The sequence below is a fragment of the Halichoeres trimaculatus genome, unplaced genomic scaffold (genome assembly GCF_033239565.1).
Source record: "Halichoeres trimaculatus isolate MK-OKI-2021-1 unplaced genomic scaffold, fHalTri1.1 fHalTri1_scaffold_15, whole genome shotgun sequence".
In the NCBI taxonomy this organism is placed as follows: domain Eukaryota; kingdom Metazoa; phylum Chordata; class Actinopteri; order Labriformes; family Labridae; genus Halichoeres; species Halichoeres trimaculatus.
The window spans coordinates 691,204-713,357 of record NW_027437193.1 but is presented as its reverse complement, the minus strand read 5'-3'; the positions used below and the strand labels follow the sequence as shown (position 1 = coordinate 713,357).

The following is a 22,154-nucleotide window of genomic DNA, read 5'->3' as shown; positions in this document are numbered from 1 at the left end:
ATCTCTTTAATTAAGCTGTGAATAATTTACTCTGCAGATATTTCAGATCGTTCTGCCCGCTGAAGTCAGGCCGGACAGCTCCACGGCCCAGAGGTCCCAAACCACCGGACACCTGGTCCTCAGCATGCCACGGGTACGTACGGTGACACGGCACTCACCTGAGACAGGTACAGGACGTCAGGAGGGGCGGAGACAGGAAGAGGGGGGGGTGCAGAGCAAACACGTCAAAGAACCAGAGGAAGAAGATCAGCTGATTCTGTCAGAGTTTACCACCAGATACAAACCAGAGAAAGGATAGAGAGATGGATAGAGAGATGGATAGAGATGGGTGGATAGAGGGAGATATGAGGAAGGATAAAGAGATATGATGAAATGATGGATCAGTAGAAAACTTGATGTGTAAAGGAAAGGAAGGATGGACAGATAAAGAAAAGGAAGATGGGTTAATGAGGAATGGATGGAAAAATGAAGGATGGATAAAGGAAGTGGCAGGGATGAATGAGAAGACTGAAGGATGGAAAATGGATGAATGGATCAATAAAATGATGGATAAATAAAAATCTATATGGATAGACAAAAAGATGAAAAGATGGATGGATGTGTAGAAAAATGGATGGATATATTGATTGATAGATAAATAGATGAATAGATGGATGTGTAGTTAAATGGAGGGATAATTGGATGAATGGATGGGTAAAGGATAGAGAGATTCATGAACAGGGGGATGGTGGGTAACAGATAAATGGATGGATTGAGAGTGAGAGAAAGATGCCACGATCAGACAAATGGAGAACGTGATGGAGGGGAAAATGTTTACATGGAAAGAAGGATCCTGATGGATTCAAAGATAGCTGATAGAGAGGGGGATGACTCACAGGGAGAGAAGGATTAATGGAAAGATACAAAGATGTAAAGATGGGGCACAAGTTTGTCTGAAGAAATTTGACCTCTCCTGACAAACTCTAACTCTGACTAACTCTGACTAACTCTGACTAACTCTGACTAACTCTCCTGACTAACTCCTTTTTAACTCTCCTGACTAACTCTGACTAACTCTCCTGACTAACTCCTTTTTAACTCTCCTGACTAACTCTGACTAACTCTGCCTAACTTTGACTTACTCTGACTTACTCTGACTAACCCTCCTGACTAACTCTGACTAACTCCGACTAACTCTGACTAACCCTCCTGACTAACTCTGACTAACTCTCCTGACTAACTCCTTTTTAACTCTCCTGACTTACTCTGACTAACTCTGGCTAACTCGGACAAACTCTGACTGACTCTCCTGACTCTCCTGACTAACTCCTTTTTAACTCTCCTGACTAACTCTGACTAACTCTGACTAACTTTGACTAACTCTGACTTACTCTCCTGACTAACTCCTTTTTAAATCTCCTGACTAACTCTGACTTAATCTCCTGACTAACTCTGTCTTACTTTGACTAACTCTGACTAACTTTCCTGACTCACTCCTTTTTCACTCTCCTGACTAACTCTGACTTACTCTGAATTACTCTGACTAACTCTACTTACTAACTCTGACTAACTCTGACTAACTAACTCTGACTTACTCTGACTAACTCTCCTGACTGACTTTCCTGACAGTTTCTTCTGATTAACTCTTCTTTCTAACTCTCCTTTTAAACTCTAACTTTCCTGACTTACTCCTTTTTAACTCTCCTGACTAACTTTGACTTACTCTGACTAACTCTCCTGTCTAACTCTCCTGACTAACTCCCCTGACTAACTCTCCTGTCTAACCCCCCAGACTCACTCTCCTGTCCAACTCTCCTGACTAACTCTCCTGACTAACTCTCCTGTCTAACTCTCCTGTCTAACTCTCCTGTCTAACCCCCCAGACTCACTCTCCTGTCTAACTCTCCTGACTAACTCCCCTGACTAACTCTCCTGTCTAACCCCCCAGACTCACTCTCCTGTCCAACTCTCCTGACTAACTCTCCTGACTAACTCTCCTGTCTAACTCTCCTGTCTAACTCTCCTGTCTAACCCCCCAGACTCACTCTCCTGTCTAACTCTCCTGACTAACTCTCCAGACTCACTCTCCTGACAAACCCTCCTGTCTAACTCTCCAGACTAACTCTGTCTAACTCTCCTGTCTAACTCTCCTGTCTAACTCTCCTGTCTAACTCTCCAGACTAACTCTGTCTAACTCTCCTGTCTAACTCTCCTGTCTAACTCTCCAGACTAACTCTGTCTAACTCTCCTGTCTAACTCTCCTGTCTAACCCTCCAGACTAACTCTCCTGACTAACTCTCCTGTCTAACTCTCCTGACAAACCCTCCTGTCTAACTCTCCTGACAAACCCTCCTGTCTAACTCTCCTGACTAACTCTCCTGTCTAACTCTCCTGTCTAACTCTCCTGACTAACTCTCCTGTCTAACTCTCCTGACAAACCCTCCTGTCTAACCCTCCTGACTAACTCTGACTAACACTGTCTAACTCTCCTGTCTAACCCTCCTGACTAACTCTGACTAACACTGTCTAACTCTCCTGTCTAACCCTCCAGACTAACTCTGTCTTACTCTCCTGTCTAACTCTCCTGTCTAACCCTCCAGACTAACCCTCCTGTCTAACTCTCCTGTCTAACTCTCCTGTCTAACTCTCCTGACTAACTCTCCTGTCTAACTCTCCTGTCTAACTCTCCTGTCTAACTCTCCTGACTTACTCTCCTGACTAACTCTGACTAACTCTCCTGTCTAACTCTCCTGTCTAACTCTCCTGACTAACCCTCCAGACTAACTCTCCTGTCTAACTCTCCTGTCTAACTCTCCTGACTAACCCTCCAGACTAACTCTGTCTAACTCTCCTGTCTAACCCTCCTGTCTAACCCTCCAGACTAACTCTGTCTAACTCTCCTGTCTAACTCTTCTTTCTTACTCTCCTGACTAACTTTTCTTTCTTACTCTCCTGTCTAACTCTCCTGTCTTACCCTCCTGTCTAACTCTCCTGACTAACTCTGACTAACTCTGACTAACTCCCGTGTTGATCTGGTGGCTCCTCCCTCACAGTGTTTGCTCTTGCTGACGGGGATCTGGCGTTGTGATGTGTGAGGAGTAATGAGGAGCTGTTTATGGCGTCTATAAAGAGGGACAGGTGCTGACGCTGCAGAGTCAGGGCTGCTGCTAGTTACTCTCCATATGGCGTCTCAAACCTCCTCTTTCACAGCGCCAGTGAAAAGTTCAGAAATAAAAGTCTGGAAGACGTTCAGGAGGTTGTTTCTTATCCCTCTGATGTTTCCTTTTCAGGCTGAAGGTGAAATCAAAGCAACAAAGACCGTCACACGTCCGGCCAGTAAATCCAGAAGGAGCAGCTCGTCTGAGGAGAAGACACGGTAAAACACTCTCTGCTCACACGTCCTGATGATGATCGACAGAAAACGTCACAGGGTTGTTTATTAAAATCATCCTACGTTCTCTGGCTTGAGGATCATTAGACAAACCACTGATAAACAGACTGAGTGGTCCTGGTGTTGAGCCCTGTGGTACGCCTGTAGTGTTTTGTTGGGGAGCAGACTGCAGTGAGTCAGGCCATGAAGGAAACGGCTGCAGAGAGGAGCAGAGCGTCCTGCAGGCAGCTCCGTGTTTGCGTGGACTAACCCGAGTCAAACGCTGGTCTCTGCTGGCCCAGGTGTGAGTCTTTGTTTGGCCTTGACTCCAAGACGATCATATTCAAATGCCTCGGGCTTATCGGGTCTCTGTTGTCCTAATTACTGATGCCTGTTGTATATTAAAGGCTCTGCATGATTCATTTTATCAGCCGTGTTGAAGACAGCGCTCCCCATGCTAATGACTGCTCAGCAGCTCCTGATAACCTTGACCAGCGCTGCAGAATCCCACCTGGAGGGTTTTCCCTCTCACACGCTGCCTCGTACTCAGAGAAACACTCTGCTGAAGACTCCTCTCCTGGTTCTCAGTCCTGGCCCCGGGCGCTGGGTATTTTTGTTGTTGAGGAGGGAGGGCTGGTATCTATTCTGAAATCCCTGAGCAGGGTTTGAAGTGATCCACATCACTGAGACAGATTTTTATTTGTATCATTCTGTGTCTGTGAACGCTCTCAGAAACGCTCTCAGAAACACTCTCAGAAACGCTCTCAGAAACGCTCCGTATCTCCGTCCAGCTGCAGTTTTCCTCGCCGTGCTGTCGAGGTGTGAGTCTAAACCAGCTCTCACAGAGCTGTGTCACCCTGCGCTGTCCCCTCTCCTCCCCTCCAGGTGCATCGCCGCACCATCATCATCATCATTTCCATTTTATGACTGCGAGTCTCCTCTCGTCCTTCAGCTGGCCCCATCAAACGCAGTAAAGAGCCCGCCTGGATCCTCCACACGCAAATTAAACATCCGATAAAAACGCTTAGCAGCCGCGGTGAGGTGAGGAGCGCTGCAGGCTGCTGGCGCACTGCATCATTCAGACTTGATTAGGGGTGACCTTTGACCCCCACAGGCTTACCCTCAGATTATATCCAACCTTTGGCGTGGAGGGGACAGGTCTGAGGGCTCAGGATTGGATTTTGCCGTGGTGACACGAGGCGGGGCGGACTGTGAGTTGTGTGGTGAAACTGGATATCAGATATCTCAAACCCTCAGCTTGTGTCAGCTCAGACGACGTCCCCGGTGGGTTTGAAGGCCCAGAGGTCAGGGTCACCTGCAGGGCCACCTCTGTGCTGTCATGGTTTTAATCACCTGGAAGGAGCGAGCTCCAGACCAGACCTGGATCCGTCTCTGAGGGATGTTGGTGTTTGAGCAGAGCCTCACGGAGGAGGACGAGCTGATAGTGATCATGCCCCCTGCTGCTTGTGGAGGTTTTCTGGCTCCTTTAAAGGTCCCATATTCTGAAAAACTCTCTTTATTAAGTCTTTTAGTGAAATGTGTGGGTCTTTGTCTTTCCTCCCAGCCCACAAAATGTGAAATTTAATGACCAAACCTGTTCTTAGTAGAGCTTGTTAATGTAAAATCCTGACCTAAAACCAGCTGTTTAGATTTTGGGGTTTATGACGTCAGCAATTCCCTTTTTTGACCAATCAGGAGCAAGTCTGACCTGATTGAAGGGCCATCACTGCTCTGTTTTTGGCTGTAAACAGCAACATAGCTCCATGCTCAAGCTTCCCATCTCTGAAGAAGACAGACTAAGTGTCTAGAGTTCATTTATCAGGAAATGTTCCAGCTACACTCAGTAAAACTGAGCATGTGTGTGCTAGTCACTTCACGGCTGACTGCTTTTCCAACTTTGGACAGTCCAACAGAGGGCTAGCCAATAGACTGGTCCTGAATCCAGGCGCATTACCAACCATCCTCCAACAAACCTGGGACCCTGGAAATGTGAGTATTTTAAATGCTGTGTGCTGTGGAGCAGATGGAAGAGCTTTTCCTCAGTGTCCCCCCTGTCTCTGTGTTAGCTTCAGGATGCTAACTTTAGCTGCAGTTAGCCTGTTGTTTTAGCCTGTAATGTAACGGTAAAGGAGCTTCTCTGTTTTCTAAACATTGTGCACTCGGAGCTCGTGGCGCCGCTCTCAGTGACGTGGAAGAGCGGGGCGGTATCAGCGGTGACTCATTTACATATGAAGGTCACGCCCACTAAATCAGAGCGTTCTGAACAGAGGGGCTATGAGAGCCTGGAAACAATGCTGCTGTGCTTGATTTATTGGCTTTTTGGACCAAAACATGTTACTACCATTTCATGAAGACATCAATGATCCAGATTAAACTGAGGAAAGGAGCAGGAGATGGGACCTATAAACTGGTTAGAGACCTCTAGGTCGACCCAGACCCTGATCCAGGGATTAGGCCTTGAAATCCCACTGGAGGAGCTGAATAAGTTTCCTTTGAGGGAGAAATGACCAGATATTTTCCTGATTTTCCCCCTGAAGGTGAATTCTTCACCAGCAGACCTGAACCTGAGGCTCAGTATCAGATAAACAGAGATGATCTTTGAGGTTTGGAGCTTGTTCTTTCCTGACACCTGAGCCCAGAGCTCAGGTATGAAGCACCTGAAGAGGAGGTTTATTTACTGGCCTACAGACAGCACCTCGGCCTGTGAGGAGGAATCATACTGACACATCAGTGGGTGTGGCTCAGGTTGTCCTGCAGCTCTGATCTGATGATCTGTTTACATAATAACAGCCTCAGTGTTGGCCGTGCGGCCCTCATCAGCCAGCCTGATGACCTTACTGATGCTGCTCCGTCAGCAGTTATTGGTCGTAGCTCTCATTATAACACCCTGTGTCTGATGGTTTGCTGGGAATGGCAGGAACCTTGCTCCTCTGCTGAGCGCCTACACACCTCATTACCTGGGAGACATGGCGACCAGCGGGCCCTCGCCTCGGGTGACCTATTACAGGAAGCCATTTTGGACCGTGTAACCAGGGGGCCTCAGTGGAGGAGGTGAGGACTAATGACTTCATCCATCTCACAGGGAGAAGTGCTGACGATCAGGTTCAGACCCGTTACTCAGATCAGGGCTGGAGCTAAACTTAGACCAGGCTCCAGGATCAACAACAGCCTCTTTTATCTCCTCAACATCATTTTCAGACTGCTCTGCGTTCTCTTTTTTACCAACAAAACTAAGTCCTGGTGTGCTCCAACTCTGATCAGCACTGAACCTGGTTCTGGTTCTTAGTCTGGGAGAAGAAAGAGGTCCCAGTTTTTGGTATTTTTGATAGGATTAAAAAAACAGTTGTGATGTTAGAAATTAAACTCACAAAAGAGATAACAGGTAAAGTTTCAGCCACAGACCCAGCTAAAAAAATCCCACTCACTGATTTATCAACAAAATTCAAAAGTCCACGATGGATTCTCTGCCGAAAACGATTTCTGTGATTAATTTTGTAGTGATGGTGGACACTGGAGCAGAACTGTCAGACAGAAAAAGGACAGAAGAGCAGAAGAAAGATAAACAGGAGAGAGATAGAGCACGAGCTAAAGGCTAACACACAAGTTACGCACTAAAACACAAGCTAAAGGCTTAAACACAGGCTCAGTGCTAAAACACAGGCTAAAGGTGTGATCATGGGCTAAATGCTAAGACACAAGCTAAAGGCTTAAACACAGGCTAAAGGTGTAATCATAGGCTAAATGCTAAGACACAAGCTAAAGGCTTAAACACAGGCTAAAGACTAATAATGTGGGCTCAACACCAAAACAGAGGCTAATGGCCAAAAATGTAAGCGGAAAACTAAAACATAAGCTAAAGGACTAAACCCAGGCTGGATGCTAAAACACAGGCTAAGTGTGTAGTCATGAGCTAAATGCTCAAACACAGGCAAAAGGCTTAAAACACAGGCTAAATGCTTTAACACAGGCTAAAGACAGAAAATGTAGGCTAAACACTATAACAGAGGCTAAAGGCTAAATCATGGGCTTAATTAAAACACAAGCTAAAGGCTAAAACACAGGCTAAATGCTTAATCATGGGCTAAAGGCACAAACACGCTAAAAGCTAAAACAAACCTCTAACCTTCAGTATCAGAAATCAGAAACCCACCATACCAGATTCACTCAATCTGTGACATCATCAATCTGTGACATCACCAATCTGTGACATCACTGGTTAATGGATGTTTTTTAAAGAGCATCATAAACTAACACAGACCAACAGAAACTTCTTGCTGTTCCTTTGATCTTTGGAGGGATGTGAGGGTCCAGAGATCCAGATCCAGAGACACAGACTCTAGTGGACACTCAGGGAACTGCAGTTTGTTTTAACATGGAGCTCTATGGGGACTGACTCACTGCTGGAGACAGACTCTAGTGGACACTCAGGGAACTGCAGTTTATTGTTACTTCTGCATTTGTTGTGAATGTAAAGATTTAGTGAGATTTAAAACCACTCCTCCTGGGATGGAGACGTTTGGATGGCCCTCTGTATACAAAGGGTGTCATGAATCCTGGTGGTCTTGAACTCTTGTGATCTTGAACCCTGGTGGTCTTGAACCCTGGTGGTCTTGAATCCTGGTGGTCTTGAATCCTGGTGGTCTTGAACCCTGGTGGTCTTGAATCCTGGTGGTCAGCCCATGAAGTGCAGTGCAGCTGTATTCTCCAGCCGTGGAGGTTTCTGTTTGGTTTGGACTTCCTATCTGTTCCTCCAAACTTGTCCGGTCTAAAAATAGACAGCTGCTCCTTCTCCATCAGCAGCAGGATGTGATGAATCGCTCTGAGCTCCTCTCTGGCAGCGCTGCAGCAGAGAGGCTGCGCTGCAGGGAGGGAGGATGGGCTGGATGTGTCTGTGTGAGCACAGTATGGATGGATATATGTGTGTCCTCTGGCAGCTTTATTCCCCTTTTAATAAACAAGCAGCAGAATGCACAGAGTAATGAAGTGGCTCCTCCTCCTGCGCCCTCCTGCTTTATTGTCAGCTGCTGTGCTGGAGATTGAGTTATAATTGCTGCGCTCTTCCAGGAAAATCAGCACTTTTTATTATCATCGCCTCACCTTTGGTTCCCGCTCTGTGGTCTGAGGCTGTGGCTGGTCTGAGGCTGTGGCTGGTCTGAGGCTGTGGCTGGCGTGGAGGATGGCTCCTCTTGGGTTCGGATCCTTGTCTTGTTGTTGGTCTGACAGACAGGTGTATGCTAACCCCTCTGCAGAGGGAGATGGTTGATGAATCCTGGGAGCAGGTGGAGATGTGTGGTGAAAGTGGGAGTCCTCACTCTGACTCCTTTAGATGAGGAGGTGTTCAGAGGGATAAAGAGAGGAGAGCATGGGATGGAGATGTGTCGTGTCATCAGTTTCTGTTTGTGTCGTCCAGCAGCAGCAGCAGAGCCCGAGCTCCTCGCTCATTTATTACCCAGCATGAGGTCTGACTTCAGAGGAGATCAGTCTGTGATAGCTCCACAGACTCTCATTTACTGCACCATTAGTGATCTCTGAACTGTCTCACTTTAACATGTTTGCTCGTCACAGTCGGTGATCTACTGTCAGATTATTAACATCAAAAACTGGTTATTCTGGATCTGTTCTGTAGTGATGGTGGACACTGACGCTGGAGCTGTCAAGGCGAAGGATGTCAGAGCAGAGGAAAGATAAAGACTAGAGGGACAGAGTATAAGCTAAGACTCATATAGGCGCTAGAGGCTAAAACACTGGCTAAAGGATAAAACATGACCTAAAGGCTAAAACTCAAGCTAAAGACTAAAATACAAGCTAAGGGCTAAAGGCTACAAAACAAACAAAGGACTAAGAACACTAGCTAAAGGCTAAAACATAAACAAAAGACTAAAAACGTGAGCTAAAGGCTAAAACACATACTCCAGGCTAAACACAAGCTGAAGGCTAAAACACATACAAAAGACTTAAAACATGAGCTATAGGCTAAAACACATGTTAAAGGCAATATCATGACCTGAAGGCTCAAACTCAAGCTAAAGGCTAAAACATGGACGAAAGACTAAAAACATGAGCTAAAGGCTAGAACACCAGCTAAAGTCTAAAACTCAAGCGAAAGGCTTAAATACCAGCTAAGGCAAATAACATGACCTGAAAGCTAAAACTCATGCTAAAGGCTAAAACACAAGCTAAAGGCTAAAGGCTACAACATAAACAAAGGACTCAAAACTCTAGCTTAAGGCTAAAACACAAGCTAAAGGCTAAAACATGGCCTAAAGGCTAAAACACAAGCTAAAGTCTAAAACACAAACAAAAAACTGAAAACACGAGCTAATGGCTAAAACATGACCTCAAGGCTAAAACACAAGCTAAAGGTTAAAATATAAACAAAATTCTTAAAATGCGAGCTAAAGCCTGAAACACCTTCTAAAGGCTTAAACATGACCTAAACATTTACCGAAGACTAAAAACACGAGTTAAAGGATAAAACATGACTTAAAGGCTAAAACACGAGCTTAAGGCTGAGAAACGTGCTAAAGACTAAAACTCAAACAAAAGACTAAAACACAAGCTTAGGCCAAAAATCAGGTAAAAGGCTAAAACATGGGCTAAAGGCTAAAGATAGCCGGCTGCTAAACTATGGTACAAACTGACAAAGTTAGCTTACTGTCAGGTTTCAAAGCGTAGCTCTACCTGTTGATAAAGACCTTACCTGGTGGAGCTGGATCTGGGAAAAGTTGACTCTAACAAAGAAAAGTAGAGTTAGAAAGAAGATCTGATCTTTATTCATTTCCAAAACAAACACACGGCGTGTTCAGAGTCACGTCTTCCCCACAGAGTGTGAGACAATAAAAGAGCTGACACACTGAAACAGCTGAATGTTTGGTCTTTACTCGCTCCATCTGTGAACTAGACTGCGTTGCAGTTAGGGTTGATGCCCTGAGATACCGGTTAGCACTCAGCAAACACTTAGATGTAGTTTGGATCCTTAATAACTTCATATCTGTAAACTTCTGGTGGATGCAGAGCGTGGTGTATTCACTAAAAACTTTCCTCCCCTTCACTGTCTCAGTCACAAACACACACACAGGAACACACATCTGCTCCCCAGAGATGGTTTTAGAAAGACTCACATTTCATCAGAGCGTGTGGCCGCGGGCTGAGCCTCTCAGATTGATTAATTGGTGAATGAAATGGCTTCATTGTTGAGGGATGGGAGCGATGAGCTGAGAGTGGGATCAATTTGGTGTAATGGTAACAGATCGTCAGCTGAAATGGAGCCTGGTCCCCCTGGAGAGGGTTTCATGGACGTTTGTCAGGAGCAGGTCGCGTTGATAGAGAGAGCGTGTTCCTGTTCAGACCAGGGATAAAAACTAAATGAGGCTCTTTGACTCGTTTCTCTCCATCCTGATCCTCCAGTCGTTTGTCAGGTGGAGTAAAGACGAGCAATCAGCTGTTTCTACATCACACGTTCACTATCCATCATCACTGACTCACTCATTATCCAGCAGCATGAGGTCCTTGATCCTGATTGGCTGAAACAGCAGAGCAGTGGTACTGAGCTCAGCTACACAGCTGTAACTTCCTCTTGACACTAAACTTCACTGTGTCGTCACCAGGTCTTATTTACCTTTAGCAACAACAAACCGCCACGATAAGCTCAGAGGTTTTCAGAGGTTTTCAGAGGACCATAAAGACCTGATGGATGAGGAGAGGGTCATTGCTGGGGCAGTAGATCCTTTGGTTCAGTAAAACCTGCAGGAAAATACCTGGTGTTATAAGTCCAGCCGTCCAGACCAGAGCGTGGAGACGGACCAGACACAGACCTGGCGGAGGTTTGGTGTTAGTGTCCGTTTCAGTGGTTGAGTCTTGTTTACATTTTTAGTTAGCTGTGTAGTTGCTGGCAGGTTAAAGTGAAGTGAACAGGTAGATATGCAGAGTACAGTCCTGACAAGGTGAGCAGGACTCTTCTGTTTGTACCTTAATCTACATCCACAAGCTCAACTTTCTGCCTCTGATCTGGGACAAACCAGTTCCTCTTCTGACGTCTACCTCCAGGAAACTCTGTAAGGATGGACTGAAGGGTCAGACTGGGATGTCACCGCCTTCAGAAGTGGAGTATACGACCATGACTGGGTTGATGTCTCTGATCCAGAAACAGAACCATTCCTCCAGACTGAGGAGGTCCCTGGATCCCTTCTTCTGGTTCATGTTGGGCTGTAAAACCTCAGACCTGTGGGCTTCTGGTCTGGCTCGGCTCATTGAGTCTGTTTGTTGTTGTAGATAAAAACTGGTTTGGACACGCTTTGTTTTATTTTGAAAGTCTCTGGCTGTTTTCAGGTGGTTTCCGTGCATGACTTCCTGTCCTGCTCAGTTTGCTCTCTGTAAGATGACACGGTGCAGTCGGTGAGAGCTGACACATTGACTCGAAGAGAAACCAGATCCTGACGTGTGGCTGGTAGAAGGTGTAGCTTGATAGCACAACTTTATCCTCCAAGGTATTGAACTGGATGGTGCTTCCTCTGGGCTCATGGGAAATGTAGTTCATACTGCAGGCATACAGGAAAAGATGTGGTCTTGAACCAGATGATACAGTGCGTTCCATTTGTACTTCAAAGTGGGAAATTTTGTGCTAATGACAGCTAACATCAGCTAACATCAGCTAACAGCAGCTAACAGCAGCTAACAGCAGCTAACAGCAGCTAACAGCAGCTAACAGCAGCTAACAGCAGCTAACAGCCTGGTAGATCAGCACCAGACATGCTGTATTTTGGTACTGGCTTGCAGCTGGAGTGCTTTTCCGTCTTCTGTTTCCTCGGTGCTGCCAAAGGGTCCAACACTTTCCCTGAGCTCTGTGTCAGAGATCAGAGACGTGTGAACCCTCCCAGAGTTGGCCGTCCTCCCTGAGGAGTTGAAACGTCTTCTTGGTGTCGTTGAAGCGTCTGCTGGGTCCTCGTGGAGCTGAGCAGGTTGAGGCTGTATTTCATTTAAAGCCAAAGTGGAGTTCATTCAGAATATGCAGACTGATATTTATGGTCTGGAGGTTTAACTGCACCCAGCCTCAGAGCCATAAATCACCGGCTCATTTCAGCTCCAGTATCGACTCGGTACCGTCCCATTAAATCCTGAACTTTGACGTCTGCGCTGCAACAAGACAAACCATGTGTGATTAACTGTTCTCTGTTTAACCCTTCAGAGCCTGAGCTCAGTCGTCCTCAGGTGTGACTGGACGTGTCTCTGTCTCTCCTCAGAAACAACCCCGTCCCTCAGAGGCTGGAGGTGGATCCGACCGCGCACACCGCCGTCGACCTCGCCAACATCGTCCCAAAACACCAGAGCGCCAAACACAGCCCACTGGAGGCAACCACGACAGCTCCACCCACTTCAGGCTGGTCTGAGGGGTTTGTGGACGACCCCGATGTCCCCCCGCTGATGTAGAGGGAGCAGAGAGGACGGATGGAGCTGGTTACATGGACATGAGGGTCAAAGCTCCGCCTCTTCAGACTGATGGACTCTGCCTTCGTGATGTTTAATCTGTTTACAGCAGCTCAGCAGGAAGCTGCTGGTCATCGAGGAGAAGCATCTTCATCATCAGATGGTTTAAAATAAACCTGTGACAGTGAACCAAAGTTTGTCTCTGTCTGATGACCTGTTTCCAGATCCATCCTAGCAAACTCCTCCACCCTCTCCGCTCTGTCCCTCCACCCTCTCTGACCCTCCACCCTCTCCACTCTGACCCTCCACCCTCTCCGCTCTGACCCTCCACCCTCTCCGCTCTGACCCTCCACCCTCTCGGCTCTGACCCTCCACCCTCTCCGCTCTGACCCTCCACCCTCTCGGCTCTGACCCTCCACCCTCTCTGACCCTCCACCCTCTCCGCTCTGACCCTCCACCCTCTCCGCTCTGACCCTCCACCCTCTCCGCTCTGACCCTCTTATCAGAGAACAATAATAAAAATCTCCTCAGAGACAGTCAGAGTTATCTCTGTCTCTCTGCAGATGTTTGGTTTTCATCCTGCGAGCTGCAGCTGGAAGGACAGCGCTGCAGAGAATCGATCCACGGTCCCGGTGTGCCCGGCTCTGCCCGGCTCTGCGTGGCTCTGCCTGTGGCTCTTTGTTTGACTTCAGCACTCGCTGCTCTTTGCTCTTTCTGTCTTTTCCTCTGATTCTCCTCCGAGCTGCCTCCCCTGAGCTCAGGAGCCGATGCCCTGCCAGAGTTTGATCAGAGCCTCCTCTCTGTGCCCAGAGGACGTGAGGTCTCTCCTTGAAAGTCTGAAGCCTCGGTGCTCTCTCCTTCCCTCTGAGTTGTCACCCAAAGAGCTTGGAGGTCACGACTCCTCCCCTCCCTGTGGTCCCTGGAGCCGCTCTGAGTGCCGTCACAGCCGCGGCGCCTGGAGGGAACATGGTGGCTTTGGACCGTCTCTCCTCCTGACAGCTCCGCTCCTCCTCATCATCCCAGCCTGCTATATTTGGACCTCCTGCTGCATCCAGGAGCTTTTCAGGAGTGCATGATCAGTGAGGAGATCTTTGCTCCGTGTGAGAGCACAGGCAGCTGTTTCAGATTGACTCTGAGTGCAGCGTCCTGTGGCCCTCTGTCTGTCTGTGTTTAGACCAGCAGGGGGCATTTTCAGCCAAAAGGACCCATTGGAGACAGACAGGCTGTGTAGCTCTACAGTTAGCCTGTTAGCCTGTTAGCATGGATCATCTCCAGCCTGTGCTGGTTCTGTTGGTTCTTTAATCTCCTGCAGATGATCTGTGGACTCTTAAAGGAGCCGCTGATGGAGGACTGTCAGTGGGTGAATCTCTGTGGAGTCTGAACAGCTCGAGTTTAACTGATGATGATCTCAGAGCTCCTCCTCCAGTCTGGACTCGTTGATGAGGGAAAGAGACACCTGGGTTAGCTAGCTCTGCTGCCATGATGACCCGAGGACTGTCCTGTTCTAAGGAGGCCTGTTAGCCAGAAAATCAGAAAGCACATGAGTCAGAAATTAGTTCAGACAAGGTTCATATTCTATAGACAAACTGATTATCTGACTAAAGGGCCTCCAGAGTTTTTGGTGGTCTTTGGATTTTTTGGCTAACAAGCCTGGTGACTCAAGGGTCTTCTGACAACTGGGCGTCTGATTAATGGGTCTTTTGACTAACCATCCTTCTGACTCACCAGCCCTTTGACTAAAGGGCCTTCTGTTTTTGGCTCACAGGTGTTCTAACTAACTTTCCTTCTGACTAAACTTCATACTAACTAACTATCCCTCTGACTAACTATCCTTCTGACTAACTATCCTTCTGACTAACTGTCCTTCTGACTAACTATCCTTCTGACTAACTGTCCTTCTGACTAACTGTCCTTCTGACTAACTATCCTTCTGACTAACTATACTTCTGACTAACTGTCCTTCTGACTAAACTTCATACTAACTAACTATCCCTCTGACTAACTATCCTCCTGACTAACTATCCTTCTGACTAACTATACTTCTGACCAACTATCCTTCTGACTAACTATCCTTCTGACTAACTATCTTTCTGACTAACTATCCTTCTGACTAACTATCCTTCTGACTTACTATCCTTCTGACTAACTGTCCTTCTGACTAACTATCCTTCTGACTAACTATCCTTCTGACTAACTATCCCTCTGACTAACTATCCTTCTGACTAAACTTCCTACTAACTAACTATCCCTCTGACTAACTATCCTTCTGACTAACTATCCTTCTGACTAAACTTCCTACTAACTAACTATCCCTCTGACTAACTGTCCTTCTGACTAAACTTCATACTAACTAACTATCCCTCTGACTAACTATCCTTCTGACTAACTATCCTTCTGACTAACTATCCTTCTGACTAAACTTCATACTAACTATCCCTCTGACTAACTATCCTTCTGACTAACTGTCCTTCTGACTAAACTTCATAATAACTAACTATCCCTCTGACTAACTATCCTTCTGACTAACTGTCCTTCTGACTAAACTTCATACTAACTAACTATCCCTCTGACTAACTATCCCTCTGACTAACTATCCTTCTGACTAAGTATCCTTCTGACTAACTATCCTTCTGACTAACTATCCTTCTGACTAACTATCCTTCTGACTAAACTTCCTACTAACTAACTATCCCTCTGACTAACTATCCTTCTGACTAAACTTCCTACTAACTAACTATCCCTCTGACTAACTATCCTTCTGACTTAACTTCATACTAACTAACTATCCTTCTGACTAACTGTCCTTCTGACTAAACTTCATACTAACTAACTATCCCTCTGACTAACTATCCTTCTGACTAACTATCCTTCTGACTAACTATCCCTCTGACTAACTGTCCTTCTGACTAACCGTCCTTCTGACTAACTATCCCTCTGACTAACTATCCCTCTGACTAACTGTCCTTCTGACTAACCGTCCTTCTGACTAACTATCCCTCTGACTAACTATCCTTCTGACTTACTATCCTTCTGACTAACTGTCCTTCTGACTAACCATCCTTCTGACTAACTGTCCTTCTGACTAACCATCCTTCTGACTAACTATCCTCCTGACTAACTATCCCTCTGACTAACTATCCTTCTGACTTACCGGCCCTCTGACTAACCGGCCTCTGACTAACCGGCCCTCTGACTAACAGGCCCTCTGACTAACCGGCCTCTGACTAACCGGCCCTCTGACTAACCGGCCTCTGACTAACTGGCCCTCTGACTAACCGGCCTCTGACTAACCGGCCTCTGACTAACCGGCCTCTGACTAACCGGCCTCTGAGATGAAGGGGGGCTCCTCCCAGCCCAGCGCTGTAAAGATGAACAAACAAAGGTTTGAACAAAGAGCTGATAATAAACGGACCAATGAGAATCTGTCTCTCCTCAGACCTGGCGTATGTCTCTCTGACTCTGAGGGTCTGTGCCGTCCCCTCAGAGTCAGCTGATTCCTGTTTGAGCTCGGTGTGAACAGAGGGATCTCGGTGAGCAGGAAGTCTCCTCCTGTTGGATCAGACTGAAGAGACCAGACGTTTGTTTTCTGGGATAAACTCAGAAAAACCTCTGAAGCTTCTCTTCCTGATCTGGGCCCTCACTGCGTCACTGATATCCTCTGAGGAACTGGTCCCCCTGGTCCCCCTGGTCCCCCTGGTCCCCCTGGTCCCCCTGGTCCCCCTGGTTTTAGATGGGACCCTCTCTGTGTTTGTTCCTGGACCCGAAGGACCTGCTCCTCTCTGCGTGACCTCCTCTGACTGTGACTCCTCTACATGTGGCTCTGTCCCGGGGCTGATGGGAGTTTTTCAGGCCTCTCTGGTCCAGTGTCAGCTTGTGTTGTGCTGCTGGGGCAGATGATGAGCAGTAAAACCTGTGAGTCCTGCCGGCTTTAAATCTACGGACGCTGCAGCTCGGCTTAATTAACGCCATGCCGACACTCAGCGGGGTTACGCCCTCCGAGCAGGCGGCGTGGCTGCACGCGGCGCCACGAAATGACGTGGAGGAGATTGGACCCCTGCTGGGAGTGAAAATTCAGGTGGACTTTGGTTCTCACTGCGGACGAAAGGACAGATTCAGAGGGAGACTCTGAGGATTCACAGGGAGGAGAGCTGAAGATGTTCATGAGTGGTCTCTCCTTTCCTTCCATCCTCCCTCCTCTCCTCCCATCCTCTCTCCTTTCCTTCCATCCTCCCTCCTCTCCTCCCATCCTCCCTCCTCTCCTCCCATCCTCCCTCCTCTCCTCCCATCCTCCCTCCTCTCCTCCCATCCTCCCTCCTCTCCTCCCATCCTCTCTCCTTTCCTCCCATCCTCTCTCCTTTCCTCCCATCCTCTCTCCTTTCCTGTTTGGGATGAATTATTTACCGTCTCCTCTGAGTAACCCCCTCCCTCCTTCTCTCCCTGCGTCGTAGCCGGTGAATCAGGCATCCTGAGCTGCAGCCAAGGACAGATGCAGAGATCTGCAGCAGGACGAGAGGAAACGTCTCATCAGATGCTGCTGAATCTCTTTACGCACGTTTAAAGAGGACGTCACATGTTGGAGGATGTGAAGTCACAGCAGAGTGATCCTTTGGTTGGTTTAAAGACCTTCTGATTGACATTTTAAGGATCCAGTGTTTAGATTAACTCGTCAGTATCTGTCAGCAATTTTCCCTCTGTGATAGTTTTTTAAAACAGCTCAGGAAAAAACTAAAGACCCTATCCCAGCCTCTGTCTGAAACACTGCGCTGTCTCTTTAAGACTCTGAGCGCCACAAACCCCCTTCACTCTGATTGGCCAGACCTTAGTGTTTGAGGCCCACCCCTCCAACCAATCAGGAGATCCTTGTGTGATGACCTCATCATCAAAGTGTTTTGAGGAAAACTCTGGATGAAGTCGATGTAAGAGTCTCTGTAGATTGAAGGAGTTTGGTGAACTTACGTTCAGCAGAAATACTGGACACTTTAGGACTACAGCTCCCATGATGCTCCTGTCTGATGAGCACGTTCCAAAGGCTGCAGCTCCTTAACGTGTCTGAATGTGCAGGAAGTGAAGGTGTACGTCACCTGTGAACTCCTGAGCTGGTGTCCACCTGGATGGCTGCAGTCAGCAGTCATTGGTCAGATAAATCACCTGACACACGGCGGCCTCAGATCTCCTCTGGACCCTCAGAGGAGTCCAGTACCTCCTCTGCTCAGGGAGGTGGCGTGCTGATGATGACCGCCTGTGATTGATATGTTTCTTTTAGCGTTTCTGCTGAGTCGTAGGATCTGTTAAACTGGGGAGTGTCACTCCAGCGGCGCTGCGTCCTCAGGGGGCCGACAGCTGGAGCCATTTTTCACTGAGCCGGAGACACGGCGGCGTGATTCACGACGGCTCTAAGTCAGCCGGAGTCTCCAGAGGCCGGACGCCGGACGGCCTCACGTGTTCCTCTCATGGAGGAAACCTGATTTTAGATTTCTGACGGAGAGGAGAGCAGCAGAGAAATGTGAGAGCTCCTTCACGGTGGACAGACTCTGGATCACCAACCAAAAAGATAAAAACACCATTTAAATTTAATAAAAACATCTTTACATCAACATTTAGCATCTCATTGTTTGTTTCTTCTGTCGACAGCTGGTTAAAACTTGTGAAGGTTGGAGAGTACGGTGAGCAGGAGGGGCTGAAATTAAACGCTGAGGTCAGCGATTCTCATCCCTGCTCGTCTCGTTTGGATTGTATTTAATCTCTTTAACCGGAGATCAGAGCAGCCGGCGTGGAGATCATGTTTCTACGTTCAGAAACATCTGCTGTCGATGATCGAAGAAATCTACTCAAGTTTCTGAAACTATTGTCACGTGAAACGAGTCATTGAGATTTTCAGACGTGTTAATATTTATGTCTTAGTTTTATTCATGTTCTTTAAATCAGTGAATCATCAGGTTTTTAAAACAGCACTGTAAAAAACGTCACTGTAAAATAACGGTTAAACCCTGCTGCCGATGTTTTACCGTCATTTTCTGAGAAGTAGTTTTTGTTGTGATGGCGTTTTGTAACCGTGAGTGAGGAGGAGACACCGTGGATCAGGTGGTTCCTGGCGTCTGTTTTGTGAATGAAAACTCAGATTTGTGTCGTCTCGTTGTGCCCTGGCCTCTCCTCCTCTCCTCCTCCTCCTCTTCCTCCTCCTGCTCCTCCTCCTCCTCCTCCTGCTCGGCGTCGTTTCACGGCGAGTGATAAAAGTCGGATGGAGCAGGTGAATAAAACGTGACCACATCAGGCAGAGATAACACGACGCCTGTAACGCCTTCAGTTATTCAGCAGCTGGAGCCGTGACACAGACTCTCCACAAAACCCTGACCAGGTCTGAGGAAACCGGGCCCACCCAAACTCCTGGAGTCCAGCAGAGACTGAGGAGGAGACACCTGAGAGGGAGCGGCGCCACGTGTCCTGAGACGGATGGGCTCTGCTCGGGGACGCCGTGTTCCTCTCAGCCAGTAAAATCACACGGATGATGAATTCGCTTCTATTCACGGACGGAGTATTGATCGCAGCCTCGTCCATCAGCAATCACTTTACACCCACATATCGACACGCCGCGCTTTGAAGTGTCCTGCTGGCTCCATCAATCCTCACACTGCTGCTGCTGGGCCAGGACCAGGACCAGGACCAGGACCAGGACCAGGAGGCTGGGCTGCAGGTAGAAGAGCTGAAGGACTTACAGCTGGATCAGTTTCACACAGTGTTTCATTTCAGCTGGCCGCGTCCCAAACATAAACTCAATACGTCCTGTTCCCTCTGCTTGTTCAGGCCGCGGCTCCGTCCAGAGGAGGAGGAGGGTGACGCTGAAGCTGTCTGAGGGAGAAAAACAGCAGAAGAAGAACGGCTGGAGGACCAACAGCTTCATCCAGATCTCAGAGCTGCTGGAGGGACGATTACCTGTCTGGATACGTCATCACATCCTGTTGTTTTAGCGCCACCATCAGGTCAATGACTAACTCACTGAGTCAGTGGACCACATCTCTAACAGTCAGAGTATTTCTGTCATCGAGCCGCTTCAACCTCTGATTTAGCTCGAGATAAACACGAGCACACATAGCAACATACCTCTGTCACTGTCCTGATACCTGCTCCACAGCGCCCCCTAGGAGAGGAAAACTGCCAACACTGCAGCTACTTTGAGCTACAGGCCTGAACTTTTTTTGCCCTCTCACCAAGACGGACAAAAAAGTCTCTATGACGACCATCGTGAATTTCTGAACAGGAAGTTTAGAACTTAAAGCCAAATGTTGGATTTGACGACGTATAGTGTTCACATGTGGACAAACTAGTCCAAGGTTTAAACCAGATGAACTCAAAACGTGTTTTGTGTAAACTACACATCGAGTGCATCTCTATGCTTCTTCTCAAATAGTACAGCGCCCCCTACTGTCAACAGGAAGTCATCTGTTTCACTCTGTGGTTAAAATCTCCTCTCAAGCCTCGATACAGCATCACGGTTCAGGTCATGTCCTGTGGTTAAAGGAGTGTCTACGGCGCCGCCTCAAACTCTGACATCACGCCATGAACCAGGAAGTTGTTGTTGTTAGCTTCTCTGGTTCGCGTCTGTGCTGGTTAGCTAACTCCTGAAGTATTAAAGCTCTGCTATCGTGATGCGTCTGCGTGCTTAGCTCATGGTGGTCACACAAACTCTGAGGCCTTCGGTGACACGTGAATCCTGTTTGACTCTTTTGATGCTCTGAAAAACATTTTAACTTTGTATTTTTTTCTTTTAGTCGATAAGCTTTTCAACCTTCTGATGCATCCTGTTACTTTCTGAAAAAAAAAAACATGGAACAAAAAAAATCTTGTCAAGCTTTCATATTTCATGAACCAGAGGGTAAAAACACACAGAGCTGCTGTGATACTCTGTAACAGGCGTCAGCGGGAAGCAGGAAGACACTGAGGCAGCTTCACTAAGGTGAACACGATTCAGATATAAAAGTCACTTAGGCCTGAACCACACCTATATGGATATATTCCCAAACGCACATTTTTCTGTCCCATTGGGCTTCTCAACCACACCAACACGGCGATTTCACCCACAGAAACAGAGATTTTTAAAAACAGATAAAAAAGTGAAGAAATAAAAAAATACCCGGTTGAGTGGATCCGTGTAGCGGTGTTTAACAGAGCTGGTGTTGACGCAATGACGTCAAGCGCATCCGCGTCGACTGCTTCTTTTTCCTGTGTTTGACTGCGCATGCTCATAACGTTCTTCTTCTATGGTTTTCACAGTTTGCTAACCTGCCACTTATCTGCCAGGCATGGCATTGCAGGCTTCAGAGGCGATCGTTTTCAGTTTGGCCTCTTCGTATGGACAGAGAGATTTCTGTGGTGTGGACAGAGATTTTTTTTTTTAAACGAGGACAAAGATATCTGATCAAAAATATCCATATACATGTGGTTCAGGCCTTAAAAACAAAAAACACAGAATGACTAATAATTAATGAGATGATAAAGAGTTAAACTGCTGGGTTTTTTTGAGACTGCTGATGCTCTGGGTTATGTTGATGTCTGCGTCACTCTGCAATCCCCCTCCCAAACACATGGGGGCAGTGTGGTCAGATCAGAGATGAAATGTGCGTTTTTTTCTGCTCTGATTCAGGAAACTGTGTAAAAACAGGAAACACGACCCCGCTCAGTGGACCAATCACAGGGTGTCTGTGTTAAAAATGGTGTTTTCTGTTGATATTCACTCAGTTATCCGTCTTTAAAGATCGACTGATGTAAAGAAATATCTATTCGTTCCTGGTGTGAGTCAGCGCTGGGCCGGTCTGGATGCTGTGGATCCAGTGTTTGTCCTCAGTCCATGATGAGAGGATTTGATGGAGTCCAAAGCGCCGTGTCAGCGTTTTATCAGCCCATCTTAACGAGCAGCTCAGTACGGCTCGTCCACGCCGACCTCGTCACAGCCGCTGTGAACCCGGGGACGCTCCCGTGGAGCGGCAGACAGCCCGAGTCAGATTATTGCTTTTTCAATTATGGACTCCTCGTGCCGTTTGTCCGCCTCGTAATTAGTCAAATCCTCCGACCGCCAACGATTAGAGAGAAACACGAAAGGCCACCAAGACACGCAATCAATCTATTTTAAGATTGTTCTGTTCTGTTCTGCAGGACAAATCCTGTTAGGCTGTGTGTGTGTGTGTGTGTGTGTGTGTGTGTGTGTGTGTGTGTGTGTGTGTGAGACTGTCTTCAAACAGAGGGCTTTATTTCCTGGAGAGCTCTGAGTGGATTGTTTTATATTAAACCTTTGAATGTGCAGCTCGGCACAGTTTGTTTTTCAGACAGAAGAAGATTTTATCTTGTCTTTTTGATTTTCTGTTTTTTTTCTTGTTGCTTCTTTGTTTTT

At 47.2% G+C, this 22,154-nt stretch overlaps 1 protein-coding gene across 2 annotated transcripts in view; it reads left to right on the top strand.

Annotated features, from left to right (window-relative positions):
- dnaaf11 (dynein axonemal assembly factor 11) overlaps nt 1-12,984 on the top strand; it is a 30,402-nt gene extending 17,418 nt beyond the window's left edge. For both annotated transcript variants that reach the window (XM_074688998.1, XM_074688997.1), the window contains 3 exons: nt 38-133; nt 3,270-3,355; nt 12,589-12,984. In XM_074688998.1, coding sequence (XP_074545099.1) covers nt 38-133; nt 3,270-3,355; nt 12,589-12,775 — 369 coding nt within the window. In that variant the 3' untranslated portion in view covers nt 12,776-12,984. The remainder of the gene's footprint in view (nt 1-37; nt 134-3,269; nt 3,356-12,588) is intronic.
- The last annotated feature ends 9,170 nt before the right edge of the window (nt 12,985-22,154 follow it).